The 16,035-nt window shown below is 42.8% G+C and overlaps 1 protein-coding gene across 3 annotated transcripts in view; it reads left to right on the top strand.

The window, feature by feature from the left end:
• The first annotated feature begins 4,161 nt into the window (after positions 1 to 4,161).
• Positions 4,162 to 16,035, top strand: part of LOC311318724 (RNA-binding protein Musashi homolog 2) — a 199,639-nt gene continuing 187,765 nt past the window's right edge. For all 3 annotated transcript variants that reach the window (XM_084450146.1, XM_084450145.1, XM_084450144.1), the window contains exons 1-5: positions 4,162 to 4,293; positions 4,646 to 4,686; positions 4,967 to 5,048; positions 5,476 to 5,560; positions 14,766 to 14,807. In XM_084450146.1, the coding sequence (XP_084306272.1) occupies positions 4,232 to 4,293; positions 4,646 to 4,686; positions 4,967 to 5,048; positions 5,476 to 5,560; positions 14,766 to 14,807 (312 nt within the window). In that variant the 5' untranslated portion in view covers positions 4,162 to 4,231. The remainder of the gene's footprint in view (positions 4,294 to 4,645; positions 4,687 to 4,966; positions 5,049 to 5,475; positions 5,561 to 14,765; positions 14,808 to 16,035) is intronic.

Here is a 16,035-nt window from a genome sequence, read left to right as displayed (position 1 = left end):
TTCTGTAATGTAGTATACAAATAAAGTTATCATTTGGATGGGAGTTTAGGAGCAGCTGGTTTGAATTTGTTCTATTTTTTGTCTCATTTACAAAGACCGACAAAATCATTTAGATTGCAATGAGCATTTCTCTAGGTCTACAATGAAATACTCATTGCAAGCTATACTGATGTTGCTATAAGGTGGTATTGTGTGACATGACAAACATCCTTACTGTGCTTTTTTGAATAGTGTTCACATTTCTGTTTATGATTATAATCGGAGAGAGTGAGGGGAGATCTTTAAAAAAAACAAAAAAAACACCTATGGTGCAAATTGATGCTTCCAGCAGTCATTTTGATAATGCGGCAGCATGGCCTCCGTAGTGCCTTTGATGAGCCTAATTAAAGGCGCGTGGCATGCTAAAAAAGGGAATCCGAGGGCAGGGCCAGTGAGGAGCCTCATCCAGGACCCCCATTGATTAATGAAGTCACACTTTGTCATTCTCCATTATCTCCGCTGCTCATAATAGCACACTCACTCACCCACCAGCGGTGGAGAGAGATTGAAGGATTAGCAGAGGTCTCCTCACTTCGAGCTCCATAAATGCTCTCTTTAGTCATGATGCTCAACTCCAGTTAACACAGCAGACTGTGATCTGTTGATTTTGCAGCTACAGTGAGTGTAGGGAGTAACTGCATGTTTAGACTTTATTATTTCTGAAAAGGGTGAAAGAGAGGTAAATTAATGAGGAGCGTGGCTTTGCAACGTTGACCGTAACCAAAGCATCGTTGAGTGGTTTCTATGGACAGTGTGAGAGTGTTTCTTAGCATCCAACAAGTGATGAGCTCAACTTTACATTTCATTAGCCGGCAAATGGAGCTGCTGAATGCATCTTTGTAGTCATGTGGGCGGCTAACCAGCACAGGTGCATTTGATTAGTAAATCAATCGTGGAATCTAATCGGCCACAGGTGTGCTGGGAATAAATTGGAAAATGGGAAGCGGCTGATCTATGGGGTTTCTTCTTGCATAGTAAAATGGAGCGATTTGAATCTTTGGAAGCGTATTCAACTGCAACCATTGCTTTTCCTGCCTCTAAAAGATTTTCATGTAAGGATTAATTCCCTTTCATTCCCCCTTGCCTTCGGCTGCATAATAAGAGAATGACAAACCAAAATGTATTCAACAAAATATCTGCAACAAGTTCATTGTGGATGTCTGCACCAATTACTGTGCATTGATTCCATGTGCTTTCACTGTTAATGCATATCAATACTGGGATACATGTCAGTTGCAAAATCAGGAGAATACAGCAGGGCAATGCTCTGAATAAACATATTAACATATCACTACAGTATGTTTTGAATGAGGTAAAATCATAATAGGTGTATAAGACAGAACCGACGCGCCACTCCACCAACACACAATAGCAAATCATGATGACCCAAGCAAAGGGCTCTTGTCGCCGGGATCTGCGCATCCGTCTCCTCTGGCACTCTCCCAGTCAGTCTGAGCACTCCGCCTGGCGACAAGGGACCGGGTGACAGCTGCAGCAGACAAGGATGTCCCCAGCTGTCCTCTCCTGCGCCTCTCTTCCCCTCTGCACTCACAACACACTATCATTTCTCCCTCTCACTAAATCCCCCCAAATTGCTCCTTGTGATCGGCGTCCACCAGCCTGGTTATCCCTCTGCCATCCTTGAGTTACTGTGACATGTGTGCTACTGTGCCTGCTGCTGGATGCCATTTCTTCAGCGGAGCTCTGTGTGTGAGGAGACATGGCCTAGCTACTACGTATAAATCTCAGTTTTAAGGTGTTATGTCTGCTTGTCCGAATGTGGCTTCATTTCCTCCATACATCCTCCATAAATAGATACACATTGTCTTAATGAGGAATGCCCCATGGGTGCAGTGTCCTTTCGGGTATTCTGTTTTAGCTGCAGGGTAGCCTATATGGACAAGAGACTATCAAATGTGTCTCATTCAAGAATGTGTTGAAGTGAAATGGACTCAAATTCATATGTTCAAAGCATGTAACAGATGTAGGGTATTAAAAATTAAACCTCCCTTTGAATTCTTTATCCATTCATTAGTCAAACACAGATGTCATTGTGACTGTGGGCATATTCACACATGCATCCCAGACATTTAATGATTCACTGTTATGTCCTCGCTCTTGTCAAGAGGCCTGCCATTTTACACGTTAAAACAAAGGGTGCTACTATAAATAGAAGAACCCTCTGAAAAAAAGCCTCTGACAAAAGGTTTCATAACACGGAACCTTAAACAGCACCCTTTGTTTTAAAGAACCCTGTTTATAGAACCCTACGGTTCCAAATATAACCCCTCTCAGCTCCATAAGGTGCTGTTTGGATTTTGGAATCTTAATGGGATTTTGCTCTGACCATAAAGGGTTTTTACAGAACCTTTCCAGCCTGGACACGTCCTTCTATTGTCACCAATGATTCTAGATATCATCATTTTTCTTTTTATTACAGTAGATTATTCGCACTGAAAAGACCATATTATCCACTGATGGCTTGCGTAAGGTAGGCCTAGGCCTATAGATTGATCACATGAATGTGCAAAGAGGAAGGCTGCATCATATTGTATGGGGGAATAAAAATACCTCCGGCTCAAAGAGCAGCATGGTGGCATGTTGTGTTTGAAGGCTGAATCGCATCTCAGGCATGCTCACTTAAAGCTAATGGCTGCTCAGATTAAAGCCAATGCACAAGCACTCCATAAACCTTGGGCTGGAGTGTTTTCATTTAAACTAATAAAACTGCTGTCAGAGCTCAAGTGATAAATCTATGTTTGCATACCTAGTGAACTAAGTATTGATCCTTATAGCTCAACTTCAACCCTTTCTGAGCGTAGCGTGTGTGTGTGTGATAATGAAGACTGAAGTTCACTTCTAAGTAGGCCTATTGCCGTGTCTGACATCACCCAGCTTTTTTTGCTGAGGAAAAAAAGATACAATTTAAGAACAATGTGATTTGTGTGTGTATGTGTTTGTGTGTTGGTGTGTCTGTGTATGTTGGTGTGTATGTTTGTGTGTGTGTTTGTGTGCGTGCGCACGCGTGCATGCGTGTGGAACCTAGGAAAGGAAATAAACTGCAATCACTGTACCATGACTTGAAATCCACTGAGCATCCAGCTTTAATTGAGCTCTCACTTGTGTTCAGATTTAATGGAAAACTGGGCCCTGTTACTGAGTAATCAGCATGTATATTCAGAGGTTACTATTAAGTCACCTCTCATTCTTTTCCAGCTTTTTCTCATCCAGAGGTGGATTGCAATTTAGAAATACAATTATTGAATACCATTTTAAGTGTTATAAAAAGCATAAAAAAACACGTAGGCACATCAAATATGTAGGCCTACATGATGGGTGTGTACAATGCCCTCAAGGGAGATGGAAATTGAGTGTGTCTAGGCTTGGGCCTACGCCGATATGCATGGAGTGACTAGTCTTGACACAGATAGCCAGCATTGTAGCCGGGGTATACAGAAGCTGTACTGTCATAGACCTCTGAGTCCCCATACTGAGGAGTTAAATATTAACAATATTGCAAACAGACACACGTAGCAAACGTTCATATCTTCAGGACGAACAAGATCTTTAGTGATGTAAAGTGTGACCATTGATAATATCCATAAAACATGCTCTCTCTCAGCAGTTGTAAAGAAGCTTCTATAGAAGTAGTAGCCTATAATTGTAACTTTGGTCATTAATTATAACTTTAAACCGTCCTGTTTTCTTTTAATTCTCTTTCTCTCACTACACGTAGGCCTACTTCAACACTGTACATTTTCATATAACACTGCGTCGACGTTCTACCTAATCACTACGCCTACCCGTTAGGCAGTCTACCCTGGCCGAAGTGTAACCTACTTCAACATTGTAGCAATTTTTCATGTAACACTGTCAACGTTTCAAGTAATCACTATGGTCGTGCCATTTTCACAGGCGCGTCATGGCCAATAGGGGGGATTGGTTTGCAGATTTTTCATAGGCGGGGTTTCTGTATTGACGTCAATCGGATTGGTTAGGTGACGAGTCCTTGGCCCGCCCCCAGCAGGCTAGGGGAGGGAGGAGGGAGGAGGGAGGGAGCTAGCCTGCGCTGATCCCACGTGTGACGATTCCATTCCCGGCTCAGTCAATTCTCCTAGCGGGGCTTTGCATAGCTTTTGCCGTGTCTGTGTGTGTCTGTTACTGTAGTTACTGCCTATAGTTTTGGTTAGATATGGAAGGAGACGGGAGTCAAGCTACATCTGGGAGCCCAAATGATTCACAACACGACCCGGGGTAAGATCAAAAGAATTCGGACTTTATTTTGTGTATTTAATTGCTCGTGTTGGACATTTTGCTGGGACTTACAGTATGAGTGCCGTGCTAGATTCAGTTCAGTTCGCAGTAGGCTACGCGTATTGCATTGGTCTGTCCTTCCGGATGCAGTTTGTAACAGCTCCAGCTTTATTGTGACTGACTAGGCTACAGTAGCAAGTGTGGCCTCCCCCTCTATCGAGATACATTATTGCTATTCGGCGAACGTTTTTTTTGCCTCTTTCTATCCATTAGATCGCTTTTATAAGTAGTTACACGTCAAAATGGCCGATCTGACATCTGGAGTCACTTCTTCTGTGTTTTCTTCTTACAGTAAAATGTTTATCGGTGGCCTCAGCTGGCAAACCTCACCAGGTGAGATAATTATTCTCTTATATGTATGTTTGCTCTTGTTTTGTTGCCGTGATCGCGGAGGTGGCTGCTGTGGCTGCTCTGGATATGTGTGCGTGTGTGCAGCGCTGTATGGGATATGAGTGCCTCAGTGTGCGCGCAAGGTTATTTTTTGATTTCCATTCATCTGAAGTCCTCTATTCGACCCCTATATGCATCACGGGGCATTTTGGAATCACATTAAAAACAGTATGACGATGATTTGTTCTTGACTAATTGCCCGACACGTTCCCTCTATTCACAGACAGCCTTAGAGACTATTTTAACAAATTCGGAGAAATACGAGAATGTATGGTGATGAGAGACCCCACGACAAAACGTTCCAGGTAAAATGTTTTCACTTTTGCCCTTCAGTTCATTAAATGGGGACACTATCCAAGCTCGGATTGAATCCGGACTGTGCCCCGCGTTGTTTCACAGATAAACTGAAAATATATCTGCAGCTATAGCTCGTTGTAAAACTGCGGGCGATTGCAATTTGACATTGACTTTGGGACTGCACTGCAATATTGGTCTAGTGTCCCCCTCTCCTTTAAATTAGCATACGCCAATATTTATCAGTGGCTTCAATCTTAGTAATAAAACCAGAGCAAGATTTGAATCTGATCCGTTTACATCACACCAGTGTAGCGTTCACTTTGTTTTTGAAAGCCATATAGTAACACATGTAATATGGAAATGCTGGTAGAGAGATGATCTATGCTGTGTGAACATGTGGTCTAATGTTCTTTCCTCTGTTTCTTTGTCTTGCAGAGGATTTGGGTTTGTTACGTTTGCAGATGCTGCCAGTGTAGATAAAGTCTTAGCTCAACCTCACCACGAATTAGACTCAAAGACGGTATGTATGTTTCATAGTATTGAATTCCCACTGCCTGGGTGTCCAATACTTCAATCTAATGTTTGTCATCACTGTTCTTCATATCATAGGGGCGCAGTAAGAAAGCGGTGGGAGTGTGTGTGTGTGTGTGTGTGTGTGGGGGGGGGGGGTGATTCCATGGGCCCTACACTGACAGAGGCCCTCATAAACCACTAGGCTATTATTATTATTATTATTATTATTATTATTATTATTATTAGGTCTAGGTATGGGGGGCCCAATATTATATCCTTTCATAGGGTCCAACATTTCTATCTGCGCCCCTAAATGTGTGTCATTGCCTGTCTTCACATTACAATCTTCATCAAACTGTGGTTAATACCTTATAAGCTCCATTTAGCAAAATACCACACTGGAGCCTTCATCAACAACTACGACGCAAACATGCGACCAGGAGTGATTAGTAGCATAATGTGAATGACTTAAGGTTTAGAACATTGTGTCCTTCAGTACTTGTTATTGTATTTGCTTCACCACTCACACCTCTCATGTTAAAGGCTCTAGATCAGGGGTCTCAAACTCGCGGCCCGCGGGCCATTTGCGGCCCGCCACACCACTCCATCCGGCCCGTGACATGATGTCAGAAATATAATGTAATCCGGGCCGCAAAATAATTTCTTGTTAACCGCGCCGGCAGGCAGGCATATAATGCGAAATTCAAGTCGCTCAAACATGGGGCGAAATTATGTTATTGTGCGCAGCATGCGAGGTGAATGTTGCATACAGTCACAGGGGCAATCAATCCCCATGCGACTATGAACTATGAACGGAATGCAGCTCGCCACCGAGAGGCTGTTTTCATGGTTAACTAACGTTAGGAACACAGACGTTTCAAGAAATATGGACATTGCAGTATTTTTTGTGGAGTTCAATGTAAATTCTACCTGCCTGATATGCAAGAACAAAGTCACTATTCATTACTAAACATGGAGAACAGTGTCATAGGGAGACGAGAGGAAAAAACGAGCCACACAGCTAAGAGGGCTAAGGTCTCAGTCTTTCAAGATATGTCCAGCAAGAAATAGAGTAGTAGCCTACAAATGAATTCAAGTGTCTGGTAAGAAATGGAAACAAACTTGAACTTTAATAAATGCAAGTACAGGTACAGGGCAGGCTTACAGTAGTGATGCATCTTGCAAGTACAAATGAAGCCTATTCAAGATAAAATAAAAGTAAGGAAAAAAGATTTGCAGCACTAACTGTTAACATAGAAATGAATGGAAACCGGTTTGAATTTGTATGATGAAAACGTTAGTTATGGAATAGTCTTGCAACATTTAAAGACTGAGTTGTGAGTCTAGTTATGGAAAAGAAAAATGAAATTTTCTGAAATATTGCACTTTCTTATAGTTAGTAGTAGTTGAAGTTGACATTGAAGTGGCCCTCCTATGAGTTGACGATACCAGCAGTGGCCCCAAGCCAATTTGAGTTTGAGACCCCTGCTCTAGATGTAAGAAAACACTGTTGATTGTTTGTTGAAGACACACTCTTGAACTAAAGTGAAACGCGATTCAGCGTTAAATGTCATATGTGTTCAGTTTCACTCCTCTGGATGAATGGAGCAGACACGCCCCCCCCCCCCCCCCCCTCTTCCCCCTCTCGCTATGGAGCCACGTGCACACACACATCCTGAGCTCCATGTTCTTCATTCTGGGCTCTCTCACTCACTCACGGCTGCTCCTGAACATACGTTCACCTGTCAGGTGACATGTAACATGTAATGCAAGTCTTGATTTCCAAAATGCACTATAATTAAGTTAAAAACGTTATTATTATTATTTTTTGTTGTTGTTAAAAAATCTTGCTTGACGACAGATTATGTAGTTTAACACTCTTGTATTTCCATAGAAATGTGCATGTATTTTTTCTACATTCAATCACTTACAATAGTGCATTTTCCGAATTGCTACATATGAAAAAAAAAAGGTGTCTCTTATGAGTTTGCTACGTTTCATCACACCTTTGTGAATCATTGGTCTTCATGCACACTAGAATCCTCATTTGCCCTCCTGTGTTGAAAGGGTACTATTGTGTCATGCGCTCTTTTTTGGAAATTTGTCAGTGGATAAATAATTAAACATGTCAGTAATTTTTGAAGAGCTGTCTGTGTTCAGCAGAATTCCTATTTGTCTGAGGTTTCTCCTCAGCTGACAGTGATATGCAGTCACACTCAAACAGCCCTCTGAATGGGTAAGAACGCACTGAGAAATCAATGTTGTCTATGCTGCCTTTGTGAAAGGGAAGCGGAGATGGTGGAATATATCTTATATATGTGTATTTGGAAGGACAAACTTGTACTTCAGCTGTTAGTGTCCAGTTCCATTGGAGGAGGGCTGAACGCGCTGCTAACTTGTTGAGCGTCTGTCCTGAGCTGATTGGTGAGTCACTGGAGGGTGCTTGTAAAAGCTTTTCTGTTTTTATCTCCATACTTGAAAGTGAAAGAGCGGCTTCATGTTTTGAATGTTATAATAGGAAACTAGCATCTGCAAGCTGTTGCAGAGAGTCTTGGGTTGTGCAGAGAGACAGAAAGAGAGAGAGAAAGAGAGAGAGACACAGAAAGAGAGAGAGAAAGAGAGAGAGAAAGAGAGAGAGAGGGACAGAAAGAGAGAGAGAAAGAGAGAGAGTACAGAGGAAGAAAACCACGAAGAAGTGCTCCACTTGATATGAAACACACACCCTGTGACAGATGTTTTCTCTGCTCATCAACATACATTAGAAAACACGGCGAGTGTCTGAATGAAAGAGATTGCATATATGGGTTTATATTTTTGAATTATTTTTTTTGTACAGCATGTCTATATTGTATCTGTGTACAGTATGTATGACTAGTAAACGTATAATCAGTTTGAGTGGAGAATAGGGAATATTTGCTTGGTGGTAATAAATATGTGTGAGTGAATAGCACTCAGCTCTCCACCTCACTTTATAATGCAGGTGATTCAACAGCTGGTTATTGACATGGCACTCATGATCCCGTGCTGTGTTTCCTCTCCAGAGAGCTGACTTATGCTCAGTATCTATGTTTGGATTAATGTAGCCAGAGGGAACCGCTCACACACTATATACTGTACTGCCTTAATCTATACCGCTCATGTTCAGTGTTATACAACTAATATAGAGTGGAATATTTTTTTTTTTTTTAAAGCTTGACAGACCAGAATCAGAAATAGGTTTATTACCAAGTAGTTTTTCACATACAAGAAATTAGCTCTGTTCTGATGGTGTATAAACAGTGCGAGGACAAAAAGACCAATGCAAAATATAATAACATAAGTGACAAATACAATACAATACAGATACAATACACAATACAATATGCAGTACATGAATGTACAAAATAATACAATAAAAAAACAAAAGACAATAACATAAGTGACAAATACAATACAGATACAATATACAATACAATATGCAGTACATGAATGTACAAAATAATACAATAAAAAAACAAAAGACAATAACATAAGTGATGAATGAACAATATATGTGGAAATGACAATACTGCTGCGCTACATATTTTTCCTTCCCCGTTTCCTTGGTCACGGATTTGTCATGTGTTATTGATATTTACAAGGCGGGGGACAAGCCCACAGATATTGATAAGCGCAGGGACAAGCCCACAGAAAGCTTGAACAAGCTCTAAACGGAGACACCATGGTTTGGTAGTTAGGGTGGAACGGTGTGCTCTTTGTACAGGATAATCTTTGCACTAAAAGCTAAGTGTGGCCCCATTGACACAAAGCAAATACTGTACTTGCTATTAACATTTGGCAGTTCCTGATATGTGTCTGCTACTAGAAACTCCACTCTGACATCAGCATGCAGACCGAGCCCCCATCCTAGTCCTGGGCCTGCTGTGTCGTTGCATCATATTGCAGCTCATTAGAAACTGAGCAGATGTTCATGTATGTCATGTGATGCAATACAGTCCCATTCAAGTCTTACCCATTTTCATTTTTATGTCATCATTTAACGATTAAGATACCACACTTTAGACACTGTCATATTTCAACTCTTCAGATTGTGATCTCCTTTATCTCCTTTGCGGTGTTACCTTTTTCGCACACCTGCATTCGATAATGTTTCTAAATGTGCTGGTTCTTGAGTTTTTGGACACGTGGAGTAGGTTTGTGTCCAGTTCAGGGCCTCAGATACAGAGTGGACTCTCTTCCCACAGCTCTCAGAGGTGACCTTGGTGGGATTTACTGGAGTTGGGATGCCTTCAAACAGATTCCCAGCTTGTTGAAGGCTGAATGATACAGAATGTAAAGATACTGGGAAATCAGGGAAGGCCATAACTTATTGAGGTTCATTGTCAGAGTTGCAGTTGTGTGTGGGTTGAAATGATATATCACCGTGTTTTGCCGTGTGGAGTTTTTTTTTTGAGACACCGCTAACAGCAGTGTGTTGTTCAGCAAACACTTATGCAATCCCAATAAACAGTATAATTAAAGGGAAATCCAATTTGACATGATATGTCCCACCTTGGCAATCTACAGTTTTGTGTGTGTGTATATACCTGTACACACACACACACACACACACACACACACACACACACACACACACACACACACACACACACACACACAGACACACTATTTCTATAGTATCTACTATTTATACCCTATTTCTGAAATTGTACATAACGTACAGCATGGCCTAACGTTAGATGTTTGGGTTCCCATGCGGAAGGTCGTGGGTTCCATCCCCAACTACTACACCTGCTTATTCCCACCCACAACCCTAGAGAGAAGTGCCTGGGGGCCCGTCGTGGTTTGTTCTGCCCATGGCAAAATGCACTTGCCTTGACACAGTTTGGTTCCCCCTTCCATTATATCCCCTCAGAACCCGAGATACGGGTGTCCAAATGGCCGCCATAGAGAATGAATGGGGAAATGTATCTGAATGGTGGTCAATGGGTAGTTATTCTCCATGCTTATAACGACAGTAATCGACTCCAAACTGCTCAAAAGCAGATAGATTCTGTAGGCCGAGGGGAATCCAATGATGCTTCCTCTTGACATTTGATCGAGGAAAACAACCAATTTCATTCAACAGCTGCATATGATTCAGCGAGCGTATTCATCACCTCCACTGCCATCCTAGGAGAAACATTGTAATGTATATCAAACATATTCTGTTCATTAGGTATTTTGACTTTATTTCTTCATTCCTACAGTAGGCTAGAATGCTAACGGCAGGCTATCTGTAGCTAACTAGCTGGTAGCGTTGTAAGCCGCTCCTTGGTATTATGGTTTTTGGACCGTGGTTGACCGTAGCACTGGATGGGAGCATATCCCGCCGCACGCAACTACATTTTACCGGACAGCGCCCGTCTAGAACCGCTGATCCAAACATCTTCACAAGCGACCCTGCGCGTCCTCGGGTCCTGAGAAATACACCTTCCAAATGTTGACTTTATACGTTGGCCGGCTGTCGAGATAATCGTGGACACCGTACTGACACAGACACCAAATGTGTCATTATAGAGTTCTATAATTTTACCCCTTGGCTTGTTTGCTTATGGGTGTTCTCTAGTGCTAATAGCATTGCTAGGTCAGTGTGAATAAAGCACACACACTTTTAACATATGCTTTTAACATCGACACATCACAACGTGCTGTAGAGTGGCTGTCTCATGTCGTGGTGTGTGTGTGTGTGTGTGTGTGTGTGCATGCGCGCGTGTGTGTGTGTGCCTGTTAAAAGCATACAGGCACATTGTTCACAATGACCTATCTTTCAATAATTGCTGAGTCCCTCTTGATCGGCCGGTTTCGTCTCTCCCCCGGTGGGAGAGAGAGTGGAGTCCTTTTAGCCGGGGCTGAATGTGAATGGAGACATATGGGTTAGGAGAGCCTGGGGGGTCGTGACGCACATGGCAGCAATTCACAACATGTTTACAATCTGACATGGCGCTCGGTTTTGTAAGTTATATTCGTCCTATAGGAAAGGATGACGGGCGGGATTGAAAGTGAAAAGTCTGCTTCTCTCCTATGAGCGGGGAATGGCGAGTGTCAGTATCCTTTGTCAGTGGCCGGGTTGGGGTTATTCAGTCTGGTCGTGTGCCATGGGAGATGTGCCGTACTGCTAAATAAGGCTTCTTTTTCTTTCAAGACAAAGGTAGCCTGTTTTTGTCCTGAGCTATATCCACCCATTATTGAATGACCCCTGGACAACCCTTGTTTGCTATTTTGATGTAGCGGTTTCAAAGGACTGGATGCCTGTTTGAGGTGAGGGGGTTGGGGGCGAGAGAGAGAAGCCGAAGAAAAGGTCCACGCAGATAGGAGCAGCTGGCCCGGACAAATCTAACCCTCCTCTGTCAGATATCAATAGAAAGTAATGTCAGCTGTGAGCTCACCTCTACTGTGTCCTTGTTCGTTCTCGTCTAGCAGAGGCCCTGTCTTCTGCGCTTGACCGTGCAGTGGGCTCAGACACCAGCCTGGCCTCCCTTCTCAGGCCTCTGACAGGATGTGGAAACGTGTTCCGGGACGCTCGCACAATTCGGCGAAACTCCACGAATGTGTCATTTCTGGCGCTGATAACGTAATACATTCATCGTAATAGCGAATATAACAAAACCCTTGTATTTTGAACACTTCAACGACTATCTACTGTCAGAGCTGGAGATATACCATTATATTCCCCACAGAAACGGCTATGCTTCTAATACACTAAAACAACAATAGAGACATCGGCTCTTTTGATAAGAATGTGTGCGCTGCAGCTTAAATACCACTTTGTCTTAAACTGCCGGTGCAGGGAACGATCTGTTAAGAGTGAGAGAGCTTACTTGGAGCTGCAATAGTGTGAGATCCTGCTGGAAGATCAGAACTAAGAATGTAAGCAATTGCCTTCTGCTCTGATCTCCTGCTATCGTATGTTGAGGAGCCCCTCCGAGACCTTGCTGTAAAAAACGGAAACTAAAGATAAAACAAGATGGAATGTTTTGTTTTTGGTTTGTTCGGTTTTATTAGTCTGACATGGCGAGGTTAAAGATGTAGAGCTTGGGAAAATACTGTTTTAGACGCTGGGTTGTGTTCTATTACAAGGTTATAGTTGTACAATGTATCAGAACAAGGACTTTAGCTGGAACATGAATCTAGGCTGATTGAAAGGAATCCCTTCATGTCTTATCCGTGGATTTTTGTTATCCTTCCAGCTGTCAAGGTTACATGTTTTACTGCATATTTCAATCAGTGAAATAGTCCCCTAACCCTTATAGTCATGAAGACCAATGGCATGGCAGTCTTTTTTACCTCATATGAGCTAGCAAAAGATGAATTAGGAAAAATAGCTGGTATTCTATAAGTATAAGATGGAAAGAACCATTAGTTAAAAAGATAATTTAAGTCTGTAATGAAGAATGCGTGCCCTATGGTACAGCACGGCCATAAATGTAATTCCCACATAAACATAATATTTACATTACATATTCAAACCGGATGAAAACAGTTGTTAAAAATCCCCCCTTTTGGCAAATGTCTCAAAGGAGCCATTCATTTCCTGGGATGTGACCTAAAAAGGTGTGTGCTTCCAGAGGCTTTCTCAATGTTTCCAGCTCTAAGTCCTCATTACCTAACACGGCTGTGCTGCTACTTCAGTAATCTGGACAAATCGCTGTATCATGGGGCTATTTCTCTACTCTCATTTTTTTCCTGTAACAGATTACGGGACTGTTTGTTTCCGTGCTCTAGACGGAGGCTCAGCGGTAGCGCTCTCTATCCCCTCTGTCTGCTTCCCTGTTCACAAAGTTGTACAGCATCATAGCTTTAATGCAGTTTAGTAATCAAGCGACACAGCAAGACAGAAAACTGAGGCCGCCCATTGAGATGAGATGACATTCCCATGTAGAGGTGGGAAGGGTGAGGTACATCGGTCCCTTGTTATTCACAGCATATAGTGTTGTCTTTGCACGGATAGGCCCAGATCCACAGAGTAATTGAGGTTGAATTGGTTATGCCTGAGGCTAATTGCTAAAACGAATCATTACATGGAATTCATTACGTGCAGGGTTGGCATACCCAGGTGTTATTGAATTCATCTCTCAAATTGACCCGGTTTAGAGAGATAACAATCGTGGCTTCGCCAGATTGAAATATGAGAGAGAGAAATGTCGCCGCGCGACGCTCTTTCTGATTTCGCTACAGACACATAAAAGGATGAAATGAAGCCTCCAGTTGGCTGAATCGATCTGCACAGATGGTAACCTTTGTCTTTGTTTTCAACTCGATTGCCTGCCTCTCCTTTGCCTCGCTTTCTCAAAAGCTGTTCGCCGGGGCTTTATTTAGAACTAAATGAAGCACTTTTACCAGAGGACTGTAGAAAATCTATCAGTTGTTGATAGAAATATGTCGTAGAAGTGAGATCCATTTTGTTTGTCCAGGTGTGGTTATTGTAACCGTGGATCCATGCTTGTTTTCTGAGAGGATCCTTACCACTGTGATGATGCAGAGGTGGATTATATTCAACCTGTAGGCAAATACGCCAGGAGAATCCCAGCAAGGGAAAGGGTTTGCCCCGCAGAACACAAATAAGTAATTTTCTGCAAGAGAACAACCTCTATCTGTTTACTTCTATCTCCTTCAATAAGTCTGCTTGGATGAGATTGTTTGCAAGTTCCCTGTTAAGAGCTCGGTCTTAAAGGGAAGAGAAGGCAGTGTGACATTGGTGCATGAAATAGTTTCTGTTCATTCTGAATGGAGGATTGATAAGACCTCCATACCGCTTAAACAGAGGACGGGAAAAGAAGAAGAAATTACAAGACGACAAGCGGGAGACAGGTTGATCTGATGCGCCTTAGGGGATTTCTGGAGACTTATTCTGGGTGTTAGGGAATATCTGGAGACTTATTCTGGGTGTTAGGGAATATCTGGAGACTTATTCTGGGTGTTAGGGAATATCTGGAGACTTATTCTGGGTGTTAGGGAATATCTGGAGTCGACTCTTATTCTCACACTGTTATCCTGGATCAATGACTGCCTCCTGCCTCCCCCTAGCCTCCGAACATCACAGCGGTGACATTCATCTCAGCGCTTTGAATATATGAAAACAGTATTCTCCTCCTGGGGAAGAATCATATCCCCCATCTGTCTCAAGATTTGCTGAAATATTACGGTGTGTTTTGATCTGGGTCTAATTCTTTCTTTCATCTTGTCATTCACAGATCGATCCTAAGGTTGCCTTCCCCCGACGGGCTCAGCCCAAGGTAAGATCTGAACACCTCCCACTACACTGCTGCGAACCCACGCCGTTGCCTCATCTCAACCCACTCCCCAGCCGGACTCATCTCACTGGCCTCGTTTCAGCATCGTAATGAGACGTTAGGACCTCTCGGATCTTAGCATCCTGTCTCGCGCATTTCTGTGTTTTCTGCCTAATCGCAGCGCGATGGATACTTGTGCGTTTTTAATTACCCAGCGAGGTGATTAAGCCCTTGTTACTGTAAAGAGAGAGAGACATGGTTACCCTCCTTGTGGGACTTTCTTCTTCTGTTGATCCCAATTTCAGTAAACAGAATCCAATTACAGTGGAGTGGAAATTTTTGTTTGGTACTTTTTATTTTTTTTATTTTTATTTTTTACATCAGACCTATCTGGTTAATCCAGATACTCGGTATCTCGTTCCTACCGTAGCTCACTCGAGTATCGTCTTTCAGAAAAGACCTTTTAGGAGCCTTAGGACCTTTTCTGCTACCTTGGTTCATTGGGCCTTGCGCACACAATCAGTGAAATATCTCATGTTTAGGCGGTTCGGGCGGCGGTTCGGGCGGCGGTGTAGCCAAGATGTCGAGCGGCGTGCCCTTTATCACCCCCTCCGAGCCTCGGGGGTGGAAGGAGAGAGCGGAGGCCAGCGTAGTGCTCCTCAGCATCAACATCAGGGCTTTTCTCCAGCTGAAACGTCTGGAGATCGATAATAGATTTTTCTCCCTTTTTTCCCCCCAGTGGCTCACAGAGAGGTATTGTTACTGAGCGGTTCAGGTTTCAAACGGGAATTGGCAGTGAAAGCTTTCAAAGCCAGAGCACATGGCGTCTTAAGGGTATCGGCATATGGTTGAGAAACCACTGCGTTTGTTGTTTTTCCGCCCTCATTTGCTTGTTTGTCGCTTTAACCTTTTCCTGTCTGCCATCTTGTCCCTGAACATCTAAAACAACGACATCAAGAACGCTCGAGCTGTTCCGCCTCCGGATTTTTGGACTTTGGTTGAAAGGATGAAATACCTTGTCTCCAGAAGGCATGCCTGTTGAGCTTATTATTTTGCGCCTTTTATAACAATATGGTCTGTTTATCTGAAGATGATGAAGATTTCTTTATTGTCATTGCCACATGTACAGGTACAAGAACAACGAAATTAAGTGCCTACCAGTCAGTGCACTAAACTGGGACCAGGTGTGACAGAACACAGAATACGCTGAAGTATATCGTGGTCATGGATC

The sequence above is a fragment of the Borostomias antarcticus genome (assembly GCF_949987555.1).
Source record: "Borostomias antarcticus genome assembly, chromosome: 15".
In the NCBI taxonomy this organism is placed as follows: domain Eukaryota; kingdom Metazoa; phylum Chordata; class Actinopteri; order Stomiiformes; family Stomiidae; genus Borostomias; species Borostomias antarcticus.
Note: the sequence above shows the minus strand (reverse complement) of the source record. Positions and strands in the feature narration are given on the sequence as shown.